The following is an 18,372-nucleotide window of genomic DNA, read 5'->3' on the forward strand; positions in this document are numbered from 1 at the left end:
CACAAGACACAGGACAGCCTGTCTTCTGTACATCTCCCACCTTCCTCTTTTCTGTCGATCAGCTGCAAAACAGCTCTGGTATGGAAAAATATTTATTTTGCAGCTGGGTCCAACCTAGCCTGGAGTCAGTACTGCAGAGCCAGGCTGTTCCTGAAGCCCCTCGCACACCTCCTGTGGGCACAAATCCGGGCTCGATCCTTCCCTCCGGACTGCTCAGTGTCCGAGAGCTTTGTAACAGCAGCCGTGGCGCTTGCCTATCCTCTCTGACCCCCTGAATCAAGGCATTATTTATTCATCCGTGTATGCGAGCGACTGACTGACCAGCCCTGGCTGCGGGCGCAGGCAGCACCTTCTGAGGGAGCAGCAGGAATGGCGTCCAGCGCCTGCGGCCTCAGCCACAGCCACCGGTTCCCTCAGTGAGCAGCGACGCCTGGGGCAACTCGGAGAACGTACTGATGTCAGTTGCACTAAAAACACTGCGTGCAAACACTCCGGGACTCGCAAGCTTTCGGATCTTCCTCCATGTAAAAGCAGAGCGACCTTTTATTAATCAATTACCCGTGCTTCCTACCCAAGCTGAGCACGACCGTTAACCGCTGTGCCGGGGCGGGCAAAACCCCCCAGCCCACCTCCCCGCTCAGGGGCCCATCCTCCGCCGTCCCTGCCGGCTGTCAGGCGGTCTGTCAGGCAGGGAGGGACGGACGGCGCCTCAGGGCTGCCGCCGCCTCAGCCGCGGCGGCAGCACGTTAACGGCGCCTTTCTTCTCCCGCGCCCGGAAGTAGAGGAGCGCGGGCCCGGGGGGGCGGGAACTTCCGGCGGCGGTTGCCAGGGTGACGCGGTTACCAGGGAGGCCGCGCTGGGCCCGCCATGCCGCGCCCCGCCGGGCCGCCGTGAGGAGCGGGGTCGGGTCGGGTCGGCCGGCGCCCCTCGCCCGCTCCGCCGGGATGTTCATCTACCTGTGCAAGAAGGTGCTCCTGGGGCACGGAGGAAAGCCGGGGCGGCGGGGGGGCAGGCAGCCCTCGGGGCAGGCGGAGTTCTCCGCTCCCCACCACGGAGCCCCCGGGGGTTGGGACCGCGGAGGCCTCGGGGCGCCGAGGGGACCCCCGGGGCGCTGAGGGGACCCCCGGGGCTCCCTCCCGCCGCCTGCGGCCGCTGCGGCTCTGCTGGCGCCGGTGGTTGCGGCCGTGGGCTTGGTCCCGGTCCCTGCCCGGAGTGCTGCCCTGCTCTGTCCCGCCGGCTCCCTCCCGGCCTGGGTTTGGGGCTTGGGGTTTTTTTGGCCTTCAGGTGTCTCCTGAGCAACTGCTGCCCTAGGAGACTTTCGACGTCGCTCTTCAGCTGGAGAACAGCTCGTGGCAAGGCCCAGTGCACTGCGTGGTCCCTCTCGCCTGTTTTGTTCCTCATGGTGCCTTCTCTGTGCACCTTTGAAGATGTCCTGTTATTATTATTTACAGCATATGTTAGATTTCCTTTTCCTCAAGTGTTGTGTTGCACAGTTTCACTAGTGCTTGTAATTATAGTTGTCGTCTGTCTCTTTTTGCGTGTACTGATCTGTTGATAGAAATAAGTATATCTTGTGTGCTATCATAGGTGTCTTTGAGGTGTTCAAAAAGAGTATTTTAAAATAAAACATTCTTACAACTGTGTGGAGATGCAAAATATTTCTTTTTCAGATTGCGATTCCTGGTAACATTCGATTAAGATGTATTTCCTGGAATAAGGATCAAGGTTTCATAGCCTGTGGTGGAGAGGATGGGTTACTGAAAGTTTTAAAATTAGAAACACAGACAGGTAAATTTTTTTTGGTTTTTTTTAAGAACAAAATCCACCATACTTCACAAAGCATGACTCCTTCCACAAGTTACTTGACAATATTGCATACTTTTTAAATCTATACATAGATAGTTCTGTATTTGCATAAACATCGAATATGCTGTCACTTCCTTTTGAACACTGTTTTCCTCCAGCTTGTCTTGCATGGCACATGTAATTTGTCTACCTCTTATATCTGCTGAAGTTGTCTTCAGTGCTGATTCTTTTTCAGGGCATGTGTTTAATGCTTGTTCTTTTTGTATAGGCTTCCAGTTTATTTTGGAATTTACTTCATTATTTCTCGATTTTGTTTGAATGTTCTCTACCATCTTCATTATTTTGGGGACAAAGCTGTGTATTTTTTTTTTTTAATAAATATGTTCCAAGAAGAGTAAAATCTAATATATTTTCAAATTCTTTTAAACCTTTTTCTGAATGTAACAAAATGTGATAGCGATAGTTGTTATGGTGTTTTTTGTTGTTGTTTTCCTGAAAAACTGCTAGACCATAAAGACTATATGAGTTTGGATGACAGATGTGAATAGCAAACACATTGAACTGAGGGGTGGAAAATTCATCCTGCAGTTACAATATATATACTTTTTGGTGAATAATTTTATCTGTTTAAATAGTGATTAGAGCTGCAATATTCATAGAGACGTGGTAATATGTATTGCTTTATTAGGTTTATTTTATAGCTATTTTTGTTATTTTTAGATGAAGCAAAAATAAAGGGACTTGCAGCTCCTAGCAATCTTTCTGTGAATCAAACTCTTGAAGGTCATAGTGGTAAGTTTCTTTGGGCATTTAATATACTTCTGATTAGAATAAAAAATACGAGATTTTGTGAAGTTGATAGAGTAATTTTGCTATGACTTTTTATTATAAGCCTGAAATAAAGACTATCAGTATTCAACTCAGGTATGTAACAGCTTGGCTATCTATTTTTCGCAAGTTATCTGATGAACGACCTACAGTCAGTTGTTCATGATCTGTGAGTGAATTACTGGGTTGAGAATCAAACTGGTCTAGCCTTACTTAAGTTCTCCTGGCTGATACTGTATGAGTGATACAGGACACATGCTGCACAAAACAAGCTCTGCTCTGCCTGTTATGATTTAAAGTTTTGCTTACAGATTTTGCAAGGTTACATCTGTGAACTTTGACATTATGGCCTAACCTGTGTTTTGTATTACCTCAGGCCTTGCTTTTTCCAAATTATTTGGTCCCCATTCATTATCCTGAGAAGGAAATACTGATTTCTATTTAAGTGGATGATTCTATTGTGTGTGTTCTATTACAGAGGGACTTCTTTTTCTTTTTAGTCATGCAGTGCTGCTGGTATAGTACTTGTAATCTCTGACTTCAGCATGGTTAATCTGGAAGTGCTACTCATTTGCATGGGACTGGAATATATTTTTAGGTGTTTACTTAAAAGATCATGATAGATTTGCTCCCATAGATTTGTTCACTTACTGCCTTGGTAGATGACAGATAAAGAATGCTTTATAGCAGAAGAGAAAAGCTAAACTGATGGGCAGTTGATGCTGGAATTGCTCAGTTAAAGAAACAATGATGTCCTACTGTGGTTTAAAAAAAAAAAAAGGAGAACAATTTGCTCTTTCACTGTATATTAAAGTTTTAAACTCTGTACGATAGGCTAAAATCAGACATGAGACTAAAAGCCTTCTTAAGCATTTTTTCTAGCAACATGTGTGGATAAGCCTGTTGTTTTTTGTTTTTGTTTTTTTAATAGTGTCCTTGAGATTTGCTTACATGTTATAGTAGCTTTAAATTTTCTTCTGAAGAAATCGAAGTTAGTTCGGTGAACCTGATCTCTGTCTTAAATATATCTTCATTTTCCCTTTATTGAGAAATTACAGAATGTGTACATATGTAGACTGCAGTATAGTATACAGACAAAGTTTAGCGAGTTTAGAAAATGGGCTAGAGAAGGATAATGTGTGAATACAGGGAAATTAGACAGGGAGGAATTAAATTCTTATGTGACAAATGTTACATGGTCATCATCCGTGGACAGTGGGATATGAAGAGAATGCTGAAATCCTTACATTTTTTGAAGAAATGGTCTTTTTATGAGGATTTGCAATTGAAACCTGTCAACAGTCATGTTATTTTAGGGGCCTGGTTAAATATGATAAAAAAAAATGAATTGTGAGGAATTGATTTAGTGGATATTTTGAATGGATGTCTTCAATTCTGAAATAGATTACTGTTACTTCAAAAATCCCTGACATTCAGGATATCTTTGATTGCATCTGTTGGTAAAGTTCATGACTGAAATGCTGAAAAATTGAAAGGATACAGAAGAAATGGATGAGAGGGCATGAAAGCGTGTGATGCTTGAAGTGGCCAAGTTCATATCCAGTGTTGACCTGATGAAATAAGACCTGATGAAATTAAGACCTGATGAAATAGAAGCAGTTTGAAGATGTTTCAAGTCAAGTCAAATATTTATGAGTAGAATCCCATATGAGACTTGAGGGTCTGAAGGAATTGTGTGTGGAGTGCTCTTTTTGGTAGTTGTGAGGGAGAGTTTGTTTCAAAAGTGCAGCACTACTGAGGATCAAACTACGAAGAGGAAGAAAAAAGCAAAACTTCTTACGACAGTAAAGTTTTGTCAGCTTCCCGTACTAGCACGTCAGAGGCAGTCAGAAACCACAAAACTATGATTTGGGTTTTGTGTATTGAAGCAATATTCTGAGCAGAGTGTGGAGAGGGTGTTACTCAGGTGGGTGAATACAGAAGCAAAAGGAGCCATTTAGCAGAACTTTGAAAGAGGAAATGAGTGATAAAGGAAGAATGCCTAAAACTAAACCAAAGTCAGCAGTACAAATTTCTGAAAAGCTCCAGATTAAGTTGAATATGGTGGTTTTTATTAACTTATTTAAATGGTGTAAATAAAAAATTCGTATTGTTTACTAGGTTCTGTGCAAGTGGTGACATGGAATGAACAGTATCAAAAACTAACTACCAGTGATCAAAATGGACTCATCATTGTGTGGATGCTGTATAAAGGTATTCTACAGGATAAATTTAGATGGGATAATAGTCTCTATTTTGTGAGAAGTCTTTTTTTCTTTTTTTTTTTGTTCAGCAATTTTTACAATTCTTTTTCAGACTTTTTATTTTGCAGACTGTAAAGCTCAAAATAGATTTAAAACAATTTCCAAGTTTTTATTGTAATACTTGTCTGCATTTTGCGTAGTGTAGTCACATATAAAATGGCATTTGTTCTGCAGAGCTACCTTAGGAGAAGATATCAGTTTTTAGCCATATGCTTGGTAAACTGCTCTAAATTTCTTATTTTCTTATCTCTGTTACTTTATTCCCTTAGAGGAAAATACTATATTGAATAAAAAAAGAAGCAGTGCTTCTTTGTGTAGGTTCTCTTCTGGGTATCATTGTAATATTTAAATAGTGTTGCAAAGTGGATCAAGCACACACATATTGGTAGAACTACAAGAACTTAGCAAACCTGCTTGGAACATCACTTAAATACTTTCATAAAAACAATCTTTAGAAATGTTTAATTAAGGCAATGAACTAATATGACTAACCAATGTACTGCTTTAATTGGCTTTTATTGTTCTTGATCTTTTCACACATACATGTGCTTCTTTGGTACACTTAAATTCATTTGAAAGCCGGCAGACCTCTCAGTCAAATTAACAACTTTACAACACATGTGGGAAAGGGAAAGAAAAAGAAAAGAAAGGCTTTTCTTTTTCTCTTGGGGATTTTTGTTTAATGGAAAATGGAAACAAATCTCAGTTTCTCATTCTGCCTGATATGACGTGGCTACTGTCACATAAATCATCTCTTAGTTTTGGAAAAGAACCAGTAAATTACTTAATACATATTCCTATCAAAGGAGGCTGTTCCTTTCATTTATGTTTCCTAGTGTATTCTTGTCAGCTCTGAAATTATGTAAGCACAAATCTCTTCCTACAAGGGCCCCTCTCGGACTTTGGTTCCCCTCTCCGATTTCTTGTTTGTCAGGTTCTTTTTGGAAATAAGTAGCTCACGTCTGCACACTGGGTTTCACAATAATTACGTCTGTGGAGTCTGGGGGACACTATAGTGTAGTCTTGCTAGAGTTTTACTGAAAGGGCAGAACAACTTTGGTTTTAATTCCTTTCCAAAACTGATTGCTTGTGTCATTTTTTTGGTGTGTATTACATTGCAGACTCATGTAACCTACTATCTCATGTTTACTTATAAGCAGACCATTCTCAGGTTTCTCCATTTCATTGAACACCTGAAAAAAAAAAAGTTCTGTGGTAACTTTTGTAAACTTTTTGTGTGTCTGTATTATATTTGTGGTTTTTTTTAACAACTTCAGGAATTCCTATTGCTAAGAAATGTCATTACCATCCTATTTCCTATCTTTTTAATTGAGAGTAATTTTACTCTTTGAATTCAGTGATTAGCGTGTACCTTGAATCCACTAAAGGATTATCAAATCAGAAGTGTAACTCAGTTTTTCATTCACTACTAATAGGTGCTTGGTATGAAGAGATGATTAACAATAGAAATAAATCTGTTGTTCGAAGTATGAGCTGGAATGCTGATGGTCAAAAGATTTGTATTGTGTATGAAGATGGAGCTGTGATTGTTGGATCAGTGGATGGTAAAATTTAAGCTCTACTAATTGTTGTGGTATTACATAGCTTTTGTTTTCAGTATTATGTACATAGTGGCTCTGTTTCTCTAGATAAATACAATTAATAGTTACTTTCTAATTGTTGCTTTGACTTTCTTTAGCTGCTTTAGCTTTTATATTGGTAACTTGCATCCTATTTTTAATTTTGTGGTATGTTTATTAAGTACATTCAATGTTCTGTTACAGGCAATCGCATTTGGGGAAAAGACTTGAAGGGTACCCACCTGTGCCACGTGGCCTGGTCCTCCGATAGTAAAGTTTTACTCTTTGGAATGGCAAACGGAGAGATTCACATTTATGACAATCAGGGAAATTTTATTGTAAGTTCATGGTGATATAATAAAGGTATTAACTTCAACAGGCTTAAAAACTTCCTCTTAGTTTATTTCATGCTCGTTTGTTTAGTTGGTGGACTTTAATACTGAGACAAGGTCTTGTGCACAAAGTTTTTATGCAAGATTCATGCAGCTGCAGCTTTTTAACATAAATATTTATTTCTTGGTAGCTGAATGAATATCACATCAACTAATGCCTTTTTGCCTTGCAATAGTTATTGAAAATGTAAAAATATGTATGGTGATACTAATTAAATTAAATAACACTCATGTTGAAAGTACTAGCGTGCTTTTAGAATAAGGCAGTAGTTTATTTTCCTATTGCTCCTGTCATTCTTTATTATATAAGGAATGTTACCTGCTTCAGAGAAAACCTGGTAATAAGTGGAAAAATGAAGGGAAGTAACTATAATATTGCTGCATTCCTACAACTGTGGTTTACTTATTTATTTTTATCTACTTATTTGGATTATTGGAATATGACTATGACAAAATGCTAAACAGAAGTAAAACACTCACTTTGAAGGGAGTAATGTATTTGGAACCATGTTCTTGACTTTTAGATGCCTGTTATGGTGAATTTTCTCCTCCTTTTCTTTCCTTCCCTTCCCTAAGAAAGTATCTGTTACTCTTCCCATATTCTTTTCTTTAAACCCCTCACTGTATCTTTCTTTCTTCCCACTGTGTGATCAATGGTGTTTCTAGCATGTGCTGTAAATTCCTGAAATTCTTTAAATAAGTTGTTGTAGATTCTCCTGCCCCCCCCCGCTTAGCAACAATATGTATGGTTGTGTGCTCTCTCTCTCTCCCATAACTTACCTGGTAGCTCTCCTCGAAGTGATCCAGGTGCACTCTTATGTTTTAGAAAAAGCCCTTACTTGTGTTACCTGAAGTACAGGGTTAATTATTACAAAAGTAAACTTAATTGGTGTTCTGATCTGGACACTTATTTTTTCCAATTATTTTTATATATTATTCAAGAGACTTTTATCAAGAAAAAGCTGACAAAAGGTTTCTTAAAAAAACCAAACAACAATCTTGTGGCCAGGAATGGTTTGAAATTATTTTTATTTTTTGCAAAGTTCCAGTGAGGTTCCTTGTGTTTATGCATGTGTGGTGGGGTTTTTTGTTTGTTTGTTTTCTTTGGTTTTAAGTTACTTTTAAAAAAATGAAAATGCCAACATTAAAGTACTTCTTTGTAGTTAAAATATATGTCTTCATATATCTGATCTGGCTTTGAATAAGGAAGTTTTTCAAATGCTTAAAATTGTGAGAATGTGAAAATTTTTCTTTGGACAGGAAAAATTTTGCATAGACATCTGGTCTTTTGTGAGGTATCAGTAGAGATATAAATTGTTCTTCTAAATAGCATGTTGTATATGACTTTAAATAATTAACCATTCTTGTCTAGGTGAAAATGAAACTGAGTTGTTTGGTGAACTTAACTGGAGCATTCAGTATTGCTGGAATACATTGGTATCATGGTACAGAAGGCTACATTGAACCAGATTGTCCTTGTCTTGCTGTCTGTTATGACAATGGAAGATGCCAGATAATGAGAGATGAGAATGACCACAGTAGGTACAAATGTGGGGTGCTAATTACTGAGCTACTCTTGACCCAAAATGTCTACTTGTGTTTATATTCTTAATGTTTATTTCTTAAAAACTAGATCCTATTTTGATTGACACTAGTATGAACGTAGTATGTATTCAGTGGAACCACTGTGGAAGTGTATTGGCGGTGGCAGGCTCCCTAAAAGGAACTTCTCAAGATAAAGATGTAAACATTGTGCAGTTCTATACTCCGTTTGGTGAGGTAAAAATATATTTAATATATAACTTAAATGGTATTTTATCTTAATATGTTTTGTCTATGTGGTCATTACTGGTGGAATTTGGATGCCAAAATGTAGGTGTTTAGAGTTTACGTGCTCTAAGGTATCTAGGATATCCACCTGGATCTGGAAAGATGACACAGGACCAGGTACCTTTTTATAACAGCAAGTTAGTGGCCAGCGTGAAAATCTGAGTGCATCTTGTAAAACACTAAATGATGGGATATGTACAGTGTCTAACTTTGAACACCTAACTCGGATACCTGAGTTCAGACTATAGTCAGTAAGCGATTTGGAATGCTTAGGCAGCAGTTAAGATGCTAACTTAACATCTGTGTATCGAATCTGGAAGTACTTATCTTTCTCCACTGGCTTGTGTAAGAGACCTAGGCATCTCTAGATTAGGAGTTTAAAACACGGGAGTGAACGCTCCCCTCTGTTTTTATGGAATCAGTAAAACTGAGAAAACGGCATCTGGTATCAGTAAAAAGAATGGCTTGGAAACCTCAGAAAAGGTAAGCTGTTTCTAATCTTCATTTGCCTGTTGGGGATATTGTTTTGTAAATGTTTTTTGTACTTCCTGTCTTTTTTGCAAGATGTTAAATATTCAACAGTTGAGAGACAACTTTCCTATATATTTTTGTTCATGATGCTACTCTTGCCTTGCAAGGTAATTTCAGGTAATTTCACTTTCCCTCCCAGTAAAATATCTGGAAATCAGTGAGTTAGTGTTACGTATCAGAGTGTGAGGAAGTTTGTCCCTTATAGGAAGTACTTGTCAGCCCTGAGGGTAACTGTGGGAAGTATAGAGCTGTGAGCTGTTCTGTGAAAGGACTTAAGATCCAACATCATCTGTAGGGGTTTCCTTAGTTGAAAGTATTAAATGAAACCAAAGGTTTTGGCAATACCGTTACGTCTCTGGTTGCTAATGTCCTTCAGATTAACTGAAACAGGTGTTCCAGATTCTGTATCTAGTGTTTAGAAGTAAATTATTTAGATTTTAGAATTGTTTTGTACTAGTTTTGATATTCAGGTATGGATGTAACTTTTTGGAAGATGGTATATTCTGTGAATAATGTGTGACCTGTATTTGGACTTTGTATTTGCATCTGATCAAAGGCATGAAATCTGTACTAAACTGTGTAAATTCATTGATAACAGTTTATTTAGGCACAAAGTTATGCCCTCAAAAGGAAAGTTAGATCTAAGCATAAGTATCAGTGTTCTGCTCAGTAAAACATTGTATTTTTTTAAAGCCTAAGATTATTCAAAATCTTACAGTAAATAGTAGATTAATGTATTCTTTATTACATACATCTATGTTACTTGCAAACAAAAAGCTTCCCACAAACAAGTGCTCTCTGGGACTAAGGTTATGGTTTTTGAAAACATTATTTTTTTCAGTTGTTTCCTTCATACAAATTTGACAGCAAAATAAAGATATAAAAAAAAAAAGGAAAGTGTATTTCTTTGCTAGCTCTTAAATTTTAAATGGACATCTAACTGCCTTTCTTAGACTTTTTTTGAAAGGGAATAGGGAAGAGGAAAATGTCCATTGCCTCACTGAAATTTGTGTACATATGCAGCTAATTCATTGTATGCTCTTGACATAGATTAGCTATATGTTTTTATTTGTTTAAACTATCAGCTGTAGTTAAGGGTGTTGTACATCAACTGATTAATTCACTTCCAGCATAAATGAAACTTCTGAGGCATGTCAGGTATCAGTACTATTGTTGTGTTTATTTTAGTAGCAACTGAAATTTTAAAGATGATTCAAATTACCAATCAAAGGAAAAAATATTTATACTGTCATTCTCCATCTATTTATTGTTGTAAGTTTGAACTATCACTGAGTCCTGTTTTTCTCTCTGACAAAAAAAACAATTGAGGCAAAAGAACACTTTATGGTAATGCATGTTAAATATCTCCCTCTTTGTTTGCATGTGTATTGCAATTTGAGAATCATTATAGGGTACTGTAAAGAAGATCTATGTTTGTTTTTCATCAACTATCAAAACTGTTGTTTAAGTATTTTAGAGTGGTTTTCTTATGATAAATTTAGAATCTTTTTCCTTCCTGGTTTTAAACAAGCATTTGCGCACACTGAAAGTTCCTGGCAAACAGATATCTGCCTTGTCCTGGGAGGGAAGTGGACTGAAAATTGCACTAGCTGTCGATTCTTACATATATTTTGCAAACATTCGTCCAGATTACAAGGTATGTAGCAATGTGGCAGTTAACTGTGTTAATAAGTTTCCTGTTATTCACTTTCTGAATGGGTTGAAAAAGTAGCCTTCTCTAATATATAAATCAATGCTTAACTTATGATTACTGCTTGATCAACACTACTGACTTCAAGTTTTGGTGGAATGTGAGTGTCTGTCTTGGTGATGGAATGACTTAGCCATTGCTTTTATAATAGATTTATGATTTTATTTTCATAATAAGGAACTGTATGCTTTGTTAGTATCAACAGAATAGGGCATGATTCTAAATGTGGTAGTAATTGAGGCTGAAATGTAGGTAAGGCTAAAGTGTTTTCCTTGCTGTTTGGTTAAACTGAGTGGGCTAAGTGATACAATGGGAATTGTTTGAGCCTTACTTCTACTGTCATTTTTTTGGTGGTGAATTACAAGTTCGAACCAGGAGAGCTGTGTAATCAGTCACTGAACAGTAAGAAATGAATACAACCTGATAGGTGTACTTGCTACTTATGTTTCAATTCCCAATATACTTTTTACAAGAGTGTCTTCAGCTAATGTTTTATCTTGTCTACCATGTGGGGTTTTTTTGTTTGTTTGTTTGTGTTTTTTTAAGAGTTAGGACTATTTCACTTAAACTTACAGTTTAACAAAAAATAGCAATTACTGTCCAGTATACAGTATTGTATACTTTTTTTTTTTTCCAGCACAGGATATGTTCGTTAATCATCAGCGTGTAGCCACTGTGATTAAAGAGAGTGTAATGTGAGGAACATTCTGCAGCTATATTGAAATGTATTGTTCCACTCAGTTGTGAAAAATCATTGGTCAGGGAGTTATAAACACAAATCTGCTAGGAAGCAATCTCAGATAGTTTGTTGTAAATCTGCTGGAAAAGACTTTGGAAATTCGAGCTGGAAATTAGTCTTGCAGGAAATGCTACCTAATGTTTATTCTGGGAAATCCGTAACAGCTGGAACACTGGCCTTTTGCTTTTTCTTAAACTCATCAGTATCTATAGAGACCACGTGTATTTCAAGATCTGGGACAGTTGGCAAGTGAATAATATTTTGAAACCTTAGTTTTAGAAACTGCATGTGTAAGCTCTCTCTTCCCCCCCCTCCCCCTTTTGTATATTTAAAGTGGAAAAAGATGTGCTTAAATTGATTTATTTCTGCAGCAAATAAACTCTTAACCTGTTGGTTGTATACTCAGTTTCAATGTTAAATATTTTTATGGTGAATATGTGTTGTCCTTCAATAAATAATACACATTACTACTGCTATGTTCTTTCTGATTGTATCAGTACCTCCCTTTTAGGAACTAGATAGTCTAAAAGGTGACAGTCACTAAATGGTAGTGATTCAAAGCTGTCATTAACTTAGGCTGGATTGGAATTAATGACCTGGAAATGAAGTGTTAGTATCACATTACCAATCTACTGAATAATCCAGATTCCTGTATTTTTTTAAGTATCACCATAATAAGAGAAAGGGGGTTCTAAATTAGTATTACAGTAAAACTATGAATTGAGTGGATCTTTTTTAAACTAGTCACAGTTTACATGGTATCTTTTTGGAGTTGTAATACTAATTTAGCTCTAGTTACATTTCTTCTGGTGTATATTACCTTGTTGAAATCGACATTGAATTTCACTTTATGTCCTCATCATCCAGCATTCTGGGGTCCTTTGCCAGTTCTTGAAATCAGTTTTAGATTTGACAAACATGAGTTACAGTTTACTGACTTGTTACGTCATAACTTACTCCTTTCATATAAATTTTGAATTTTCAGAATAGTATAAGTTCCAGTTTTGCATCTCTGGGAAGGATCCTGTGGATAGTGCTCTCAGTTGTCAAAAACTACCTGTATTCCAATCCTTTTATTTTTATTTCCTGTATCCAAAATGAGCTTGATTTTCTTGAAAATCCAAGTAGGTCATATCAGTTGGGTCATCTTCATTCATGTTGCCTCTCTGAAAGATAATAATAATAATAATAATAAATGATAATAATAAATGAATGAGGTACAACTTCCAGGGCTAAAAACATGATGACTGTCCAGTGTGTTTTATTTATCCACATCCATCTAATTCCATTATTTATTATATTACCTTTTTTTTTTTTTTTTTTAACATCTCTACCTTGTGTGAAAGCTGGATTTACTGATTTGTGATTCCCAGAATCATAATGCTTTTTACATCTGCCCACTCCTGTTCCTCTGGCTATACTCCACAGCATTGTGTTTGAATTCCTGTAGAACTCTACTTGAGTGAAAACCTTTGGGTTCTGACAGTTTATTACCATTCAGTTTATAGATGTATTCTAAAAGTTCTTTTGTTGATTCTTTAGTTTATCATCTCAGTTTCATTCCCTGTAGCGTGGGAACCCTTCTGGCCAGCTCTGTAACAAGCTTTCTCCTCTCTCTCTAGTAAATGCTGTTGCAGAGAATTCTATTAGTTTTTTCTACAATTGCATCATCATCCTTAAGTGTTTTGCTTTATATCTCATGTATTTGTCAGGTTCACCTCCTTTTTGAGGTATTTTCTGATTCTGCTTTGTTAGAAAGGGTTTTCATTATTAATTTCTGTAAATTAAATCAGTTGAATGCAATAAAATACATCTTCATGGTTTTTACAGTGTTTGGATATTCCATTTCTTCTTTTGCCTTTTTGCCCTTTCTCCTACTTGTTACATGAATAATTACATTCTTCTGGGGGGAAGGGAGGGTTTTTCTCATGTTACTAATATGAAAGAGGGGATGTCACATTATAGTGCTCCAATATAATTGCTTATTTTTGTCTGCTTCAGGAATTGCACTGCTTGAGGTGTTTCTTATATTTCCCTTGGGAAATGAACTTTGAGTTTCTAAATCAATAGTCATAGAGCAAGCATTTTCATGGCAAAAATCATCATCACAGTGGGTATTTCTGTGTACCTGCTGAACACGAAACAAACAAGGGAAGTCAGATCTTGTCACATTTTGAGGTTGATCCTCCAATTCTGATTGTGATAAGTTATTCTGCGTGATGGAAAGACTTCTTTTGCCAGTTTAATATTATGCAAATGACTTACTACCGGAGCTGGGTTCACATACTTTTAATCAATCAGGTTGTCGCCTGAGAGGTAAAGAATATTGAATACTGATTGCGTATATGAAATAAACTCTTTCATAGCTGTGCACAATGTATTACTGAATTCTTATAATTTCTGACAGGTTTTATCAAAATTGTCTCTCTTGGCAGTGGGGTTACTGCTCCAATACGGTTGTTTATGCATATACCCGACCTGATCGTCCAGAATACTGTGTAGTCTTTTGGGACACAAAAAACAATGAGAAGTATGTGAAATACGTCAAGAGCTTGATTTCCATAACAACTTATGGAGACTTCTGTGTTTTAGCAACTAAAGCAGACGAAAATCAACCTCAGGTAAAGTCTTTCTTTCAAATTTCACTTGAAATGCTCTGTTCCACATGTCAGTGCTTTACAGCCAGAGTAAGATGAAATGTAAGATTCTGAATCTGTCTCAGAGTGTTTCATTCAGTTGTCATTTGACAGAATGGCACTTGAATGGGCTCAGTGTTTAAAACCAAAGAACTCCAACAAACAACAATAGCAAAAATGTGCAGAACTGATTAACTGCCTCTATATTTTAACTCCTTGTAGCCATTACTAACTTAATGAAAACTGCAACCTTCTAGAATAATGTTTCTTTAGAAATATTTAGAACAGTTCTCCAAAGACAAGCTAAAAGCAGGAGAGCATCAGAATGGTAACAAATATTTAATCAGTCAGAAGTGGAAAAAAAGGGGAATTTTTTAGGTGATACAAATCACGTGTTACTACGAACTGCTCCATTTGTTTGTTTGTTTTTTAAATGTAGTGACAAATGATATATGTGTCCTTTGATTAATGTATGTTAGCATGACGCTAACTGTTACACTGTTTTTCTTACTGCATTCACTTCTGAATTATTTTCTATATCACTTGTATATTGCTTACAAAGGAGGAGCATGAGACGGAGTCAATTGGTGCGACGGTAAAAAAAAAAGCTTTCGTGCTGCTTTGCTTGATTGTGCAATAAAGGGTGTACTGTCATATGGATTGAAAATACAGTATACGTGGCTAAAACCATTTGGTGAAACTGAGTGCAATAAAATGAGATTTTTCTGAGTTGTATTTTTAAAATAGGAAACAAACAGTGGAGGGACTTATTTATGCTCAAGAAATTTACATGAAGAGATTTAATTTTAGCATCAGAAAGTTACAGATAACAAGCATCTTTCAATTCTTTCAAAATGGCTCCACTGTAATTATTAACACTGTGGGGGGGTCAGCTTTTAGGAAATGAAGTGAACAAGCTTATCCTTTGGGTAGCAGTTCATTAGAGTTGCTTTCTGAAAAACAGATTTGTTTTGCAATAGATGTCAGTCATTAGAATTGTGATTTCAAGACAGCAAAATGTACAGCAATAGCTGATGGGGCAAAAAAGACTAATTTCAGCAGGAACTGTTTAAAGGTATTGCAAGCGGATGTGAATGTCAGTAGGTTATGAAGAACTTAATGTTGATAACCCATAGCAAGGCTTGAGCTTTCTGCTTTGATCAAATCAGACAGTGCAAAACTCCCTGCTCCTTGCATGAGCTACACAGGGTGGTGCAGCCTCTGTCTTGGGTACTGTTACTCCGTCACCCCTTGGTAGTCTCTGATCTACTGACCTAGAGTCTCAGAAATAAGTAAAAAGGGCATAAAAGAGAAATTGGTTACAGAGTGAATGTTGGGATAATTTACCAGAGAAAAATTAATATAATCATAACAGAAACAAACAATAAGTAGTTTAAAAAGCCAGGTGTGGTTTCCTACAGAAGTGGAGGCTCAACATATTTTTGGAAAAGATAAATTTGACAATGCTGGTGGAAAGCTTAACTCAAGAACAAAGAAATAAAAATACCATTTTTGAGAGGTGTTTATTGGTGGCAGAACCAGAAAAATAAATTACTTAATGAAAAGAAAGCTTTGTTCAGATCTTTTTCTTTGAAAGAATGAAGTTCATACAGTAGCTGAAAACCTGAATTCTGCCATTCTTATGTGATTAATGAGCTATCTATCTGTCAGTTTAAAGGGATAAGCTGTATAGTTGCTGTAGTCTGCTACCACAATTACATGAGTTGTTCAGGAGGTGAAAGAGCTAAGAAGAACTAATTATCTTCCATTTCCTGGAGAGTCAGGATAACAGCGCTTAGGTGATTCAAGTTTTGGCAGCCCTGGTTTTTGGTTTGTTGTTGTTGGGCTGTTTTTTTTTTTTTAATCTAAAGATTTTACAGTAGAAGTTGCTACTTAATTTCCACACTTCCCATTCAAGAAATTCTTATTTTCCTATGCAATCATCATAAAGCTATTTAATCCTTGATTTAGGTCTAGAAAAATAAATACATCAGCAACAACAATGAAGCATTGGTGTCTAGGTCAATTTTTATTTATTTGCATCATCCTGAGTTTAACAGACCAATCTGAGGTATGTGTGCTGTCAAAGTCTTCCCGAGCAGGATTTCAAGAAGGGCAAAACTAAAAAAACTCATCAGTTTTGTAGTATCTGAAATACTGCAGGGTGGAGGGATAGCTGTATTCACAATTCTCCCTACGTTGTAGCACTCTTGGAGGTTCAAGGAGGTTGAGGTCTGCAAAGAATAGAACAAGGGTCCTAACTTCTGGGAGCTAGCGAGGGGGTCTGATGCAGTTTATTAGATTATCTTTTGCATGAACAGCTAGGTGAAAGTTGAGTCACTGAGAAATTGCTGGTGTATCATACTAGTAAATAATTGCAGCACAGTGTGTGCCCCACAGAGCAGGGCGTGAGACACTGGCTGTCTTGCTCACATGTTTTCTGTGGACCCTGCTGGTAGTACGTCGTACATATTGTATATTGTCTGGTAGATTTGCTCCTTTGCTTAAAACAGCTGGTCATTTTCCTGTTTTGTGCTTGGCTTTGTTTATAGTGCTAACTGGCAAATAATCTCATTACTGTCATCCTTGTGCTGCTTTATATTTACTGCAGTCGTGGTCCCTCTGTTTTCTGTTGCTGATCAGCACTAGATTGTGTGAAATGCGGGTTGTGAGATACACCTTCACAGAAAACCTTGTACAGCTTACTAATTTACAAAAAATGTGGTAGTAATGACACTTGCTTTTATTTCCATACAGTATGTGCTGGTCCTCTGCAATTCTATTGGCACTCCTTTGGACCCAAAATATATTGATATTGGTAAGCAACTTGCAATAGTCTTATTCTGTTGAGTTTTCTTCTAGTCTTTGTAATGAATTTCTTGTGCAAGTCTATTGTTCAGTGAAGCAATCACTGTGTGGTAACACCCCTTGCATCCAAAGGTGACCTTCCGTTCTATATGTGGTTGTGACTGTGATTTTATATTGGCCTCTCACTTCTATTTGGACTCTGCGTAAATGTAATAAACGTGTAACCAGGGGTTCCCATGTTGTGAACTGTAATTTGTATTGGAAACCACCTATTAATTACTCTGTTAATAAAAATAGTGGCTTATAAACCCAGTCCTATTCCTTGTAAAAATTAGCTAAATTTAAGCTGATTCTTCCAGCTAATACAAACTATTTACAATAGAATTTAAAAGAAATTACTTTTCTTTTTTTTTTTTTTTTTTAAATGCCTGTTCTCGGTGATTCTTATTTTCCTTCACAACAGTGGTAATTCAACTCCTTTTTAAGAAAATGTACTTTTTTGAAGAGGGTCCTGTTTCTCAGAGCAATTAAAATAGTTTGATCTGGACTTTCATTTAAAAGTAACTTGTTGCTGCTTTCCAAATATCTTAAAGATCAATTTCTCATATTTCAGTGTTGATAATAACTTTTCCTTATCATCTTCCTCACAATTGTTTTATCTAAATAATTTCAAATTATAAATTAAAAATCAAATAAATAAAAAAATTAGTGGATTATAACAAAAATACCCCCAAATCCTTAACAGATCTGAATTCCAGGCTTTCCTACTGCTTGCTTGCTGCAGATGTGGTACAGAACATTGCTAAGTAATTGCAAAACATTGATTTCTGGGAGTTTTGCTAGAGAGTAAAGATCATCGATTTTTTTCCCTTCAAAGAGATGAGGGAAGCGCGGACAAACTGACAAATTAATCAACTTTTTGATTAATTAATCCACTTTTGTTTGTTCTCTTTTTTCCTTTATTTTTGGTTTGTTATCCAAATAGATCTGAATTTGGATTCAGAATAGACACTGTGAAACCAGTTTGCAGTTTTCTTTTTGAAGCTTTGTTCTTTGACTACCTTTTCTGTTTTGTTGAAAGGCTAAATCATTTGTAATGAACTTTTAGCAAAAATATTTATTTGCTTTTGCATGAGAGGAGTGTATAGTTATTTAAATGAAAAGTACATACTTATTTTTAGAACCTCTTAGCTAAAATGATACTAAGTAGAAGGTGTATTTGGCAGTAGACATCTAACGTGATTCTA

At 36.8% G+C, this 18,372-nt stretch overlaps 1 protein-coding gene across 4 annotated transcripts in view; it reads left to right on the top strand.

Annotated features, from left to right (window-relative positions):
* Window positions 1–798: 798 nt before the first annotated feature.
* Window positions 799–18,372, top strand: part of WDR35 (WD repeat domain 35) — a 46,204-nt gene continuing 28,630 nt past the window's right edge. For 3 of the 4 annotated variants that reach the window (XR_011328604.1, XM_069805736.1, XM_069805733.1), the window contains exons 1-12: window positions 799–968; window positions 1,671–1,788; window positions 2,527–2,598; window positions 4,756–4,848; window positions 6,335–6,463; window positions 6,683–6,816; window positions 8,243–8,408; window positions 8,504–8,649; window positions 10,763–10,888; window positions 14,117–14,302; window positions 14,880–14,912; window positions 17,075–17,135. Coding sequence is in view for 3 of the 4 variants with exons in the window: in XM_069805736.1 (XP_069661837.1) it covers window positions 945–968; window positions 1,671–1,788; window positions 2,527–2,598; window positions 4,756–4,848; window positions 6,335–6,463; window positions 6,683–6,816; window positions 8,243–8,408; window positions 8,504–8,649; window positions 10,763–10,888; window positions 14,117–14,302; window positions 14,880–14,912; window positions 17,075–17,135 (1,288 nt within the window). In the remaining variant the exon portion in view is untranslated. The remainder of the gene's footprint in view (window positions 969–1,670; window positions 1,789–2,526; window positions 2,599–4,755; window positions 4,849–6,334; window positions 6,464–6,682; window positions 6,817–8,242; window positions 8,409–8,503; window positions 8,650–10,762; window positions 10,889–14,116; window positions 14,303–14,879; window positions 14,913–17,074; window positions 17,136–18,372) is intronic. The other variant, XM_069805735.1, reaches the window with a different exon arrangement.

Source organism: Haliaeetus albicilla, chromosome 18 (genome assembly GCF_947461875.1).
Source record: "Haliaeetus albicilla chromosome 18, bHalAlb1.1, whole genome shotgun sequence".
Classification (NCBI taxonomy): Eukaryota; Metazoa; Chordata; class Aves; order Accipitriformes; family Accipitridae; genus Haliaeetus; species Haliaeetus albicilla.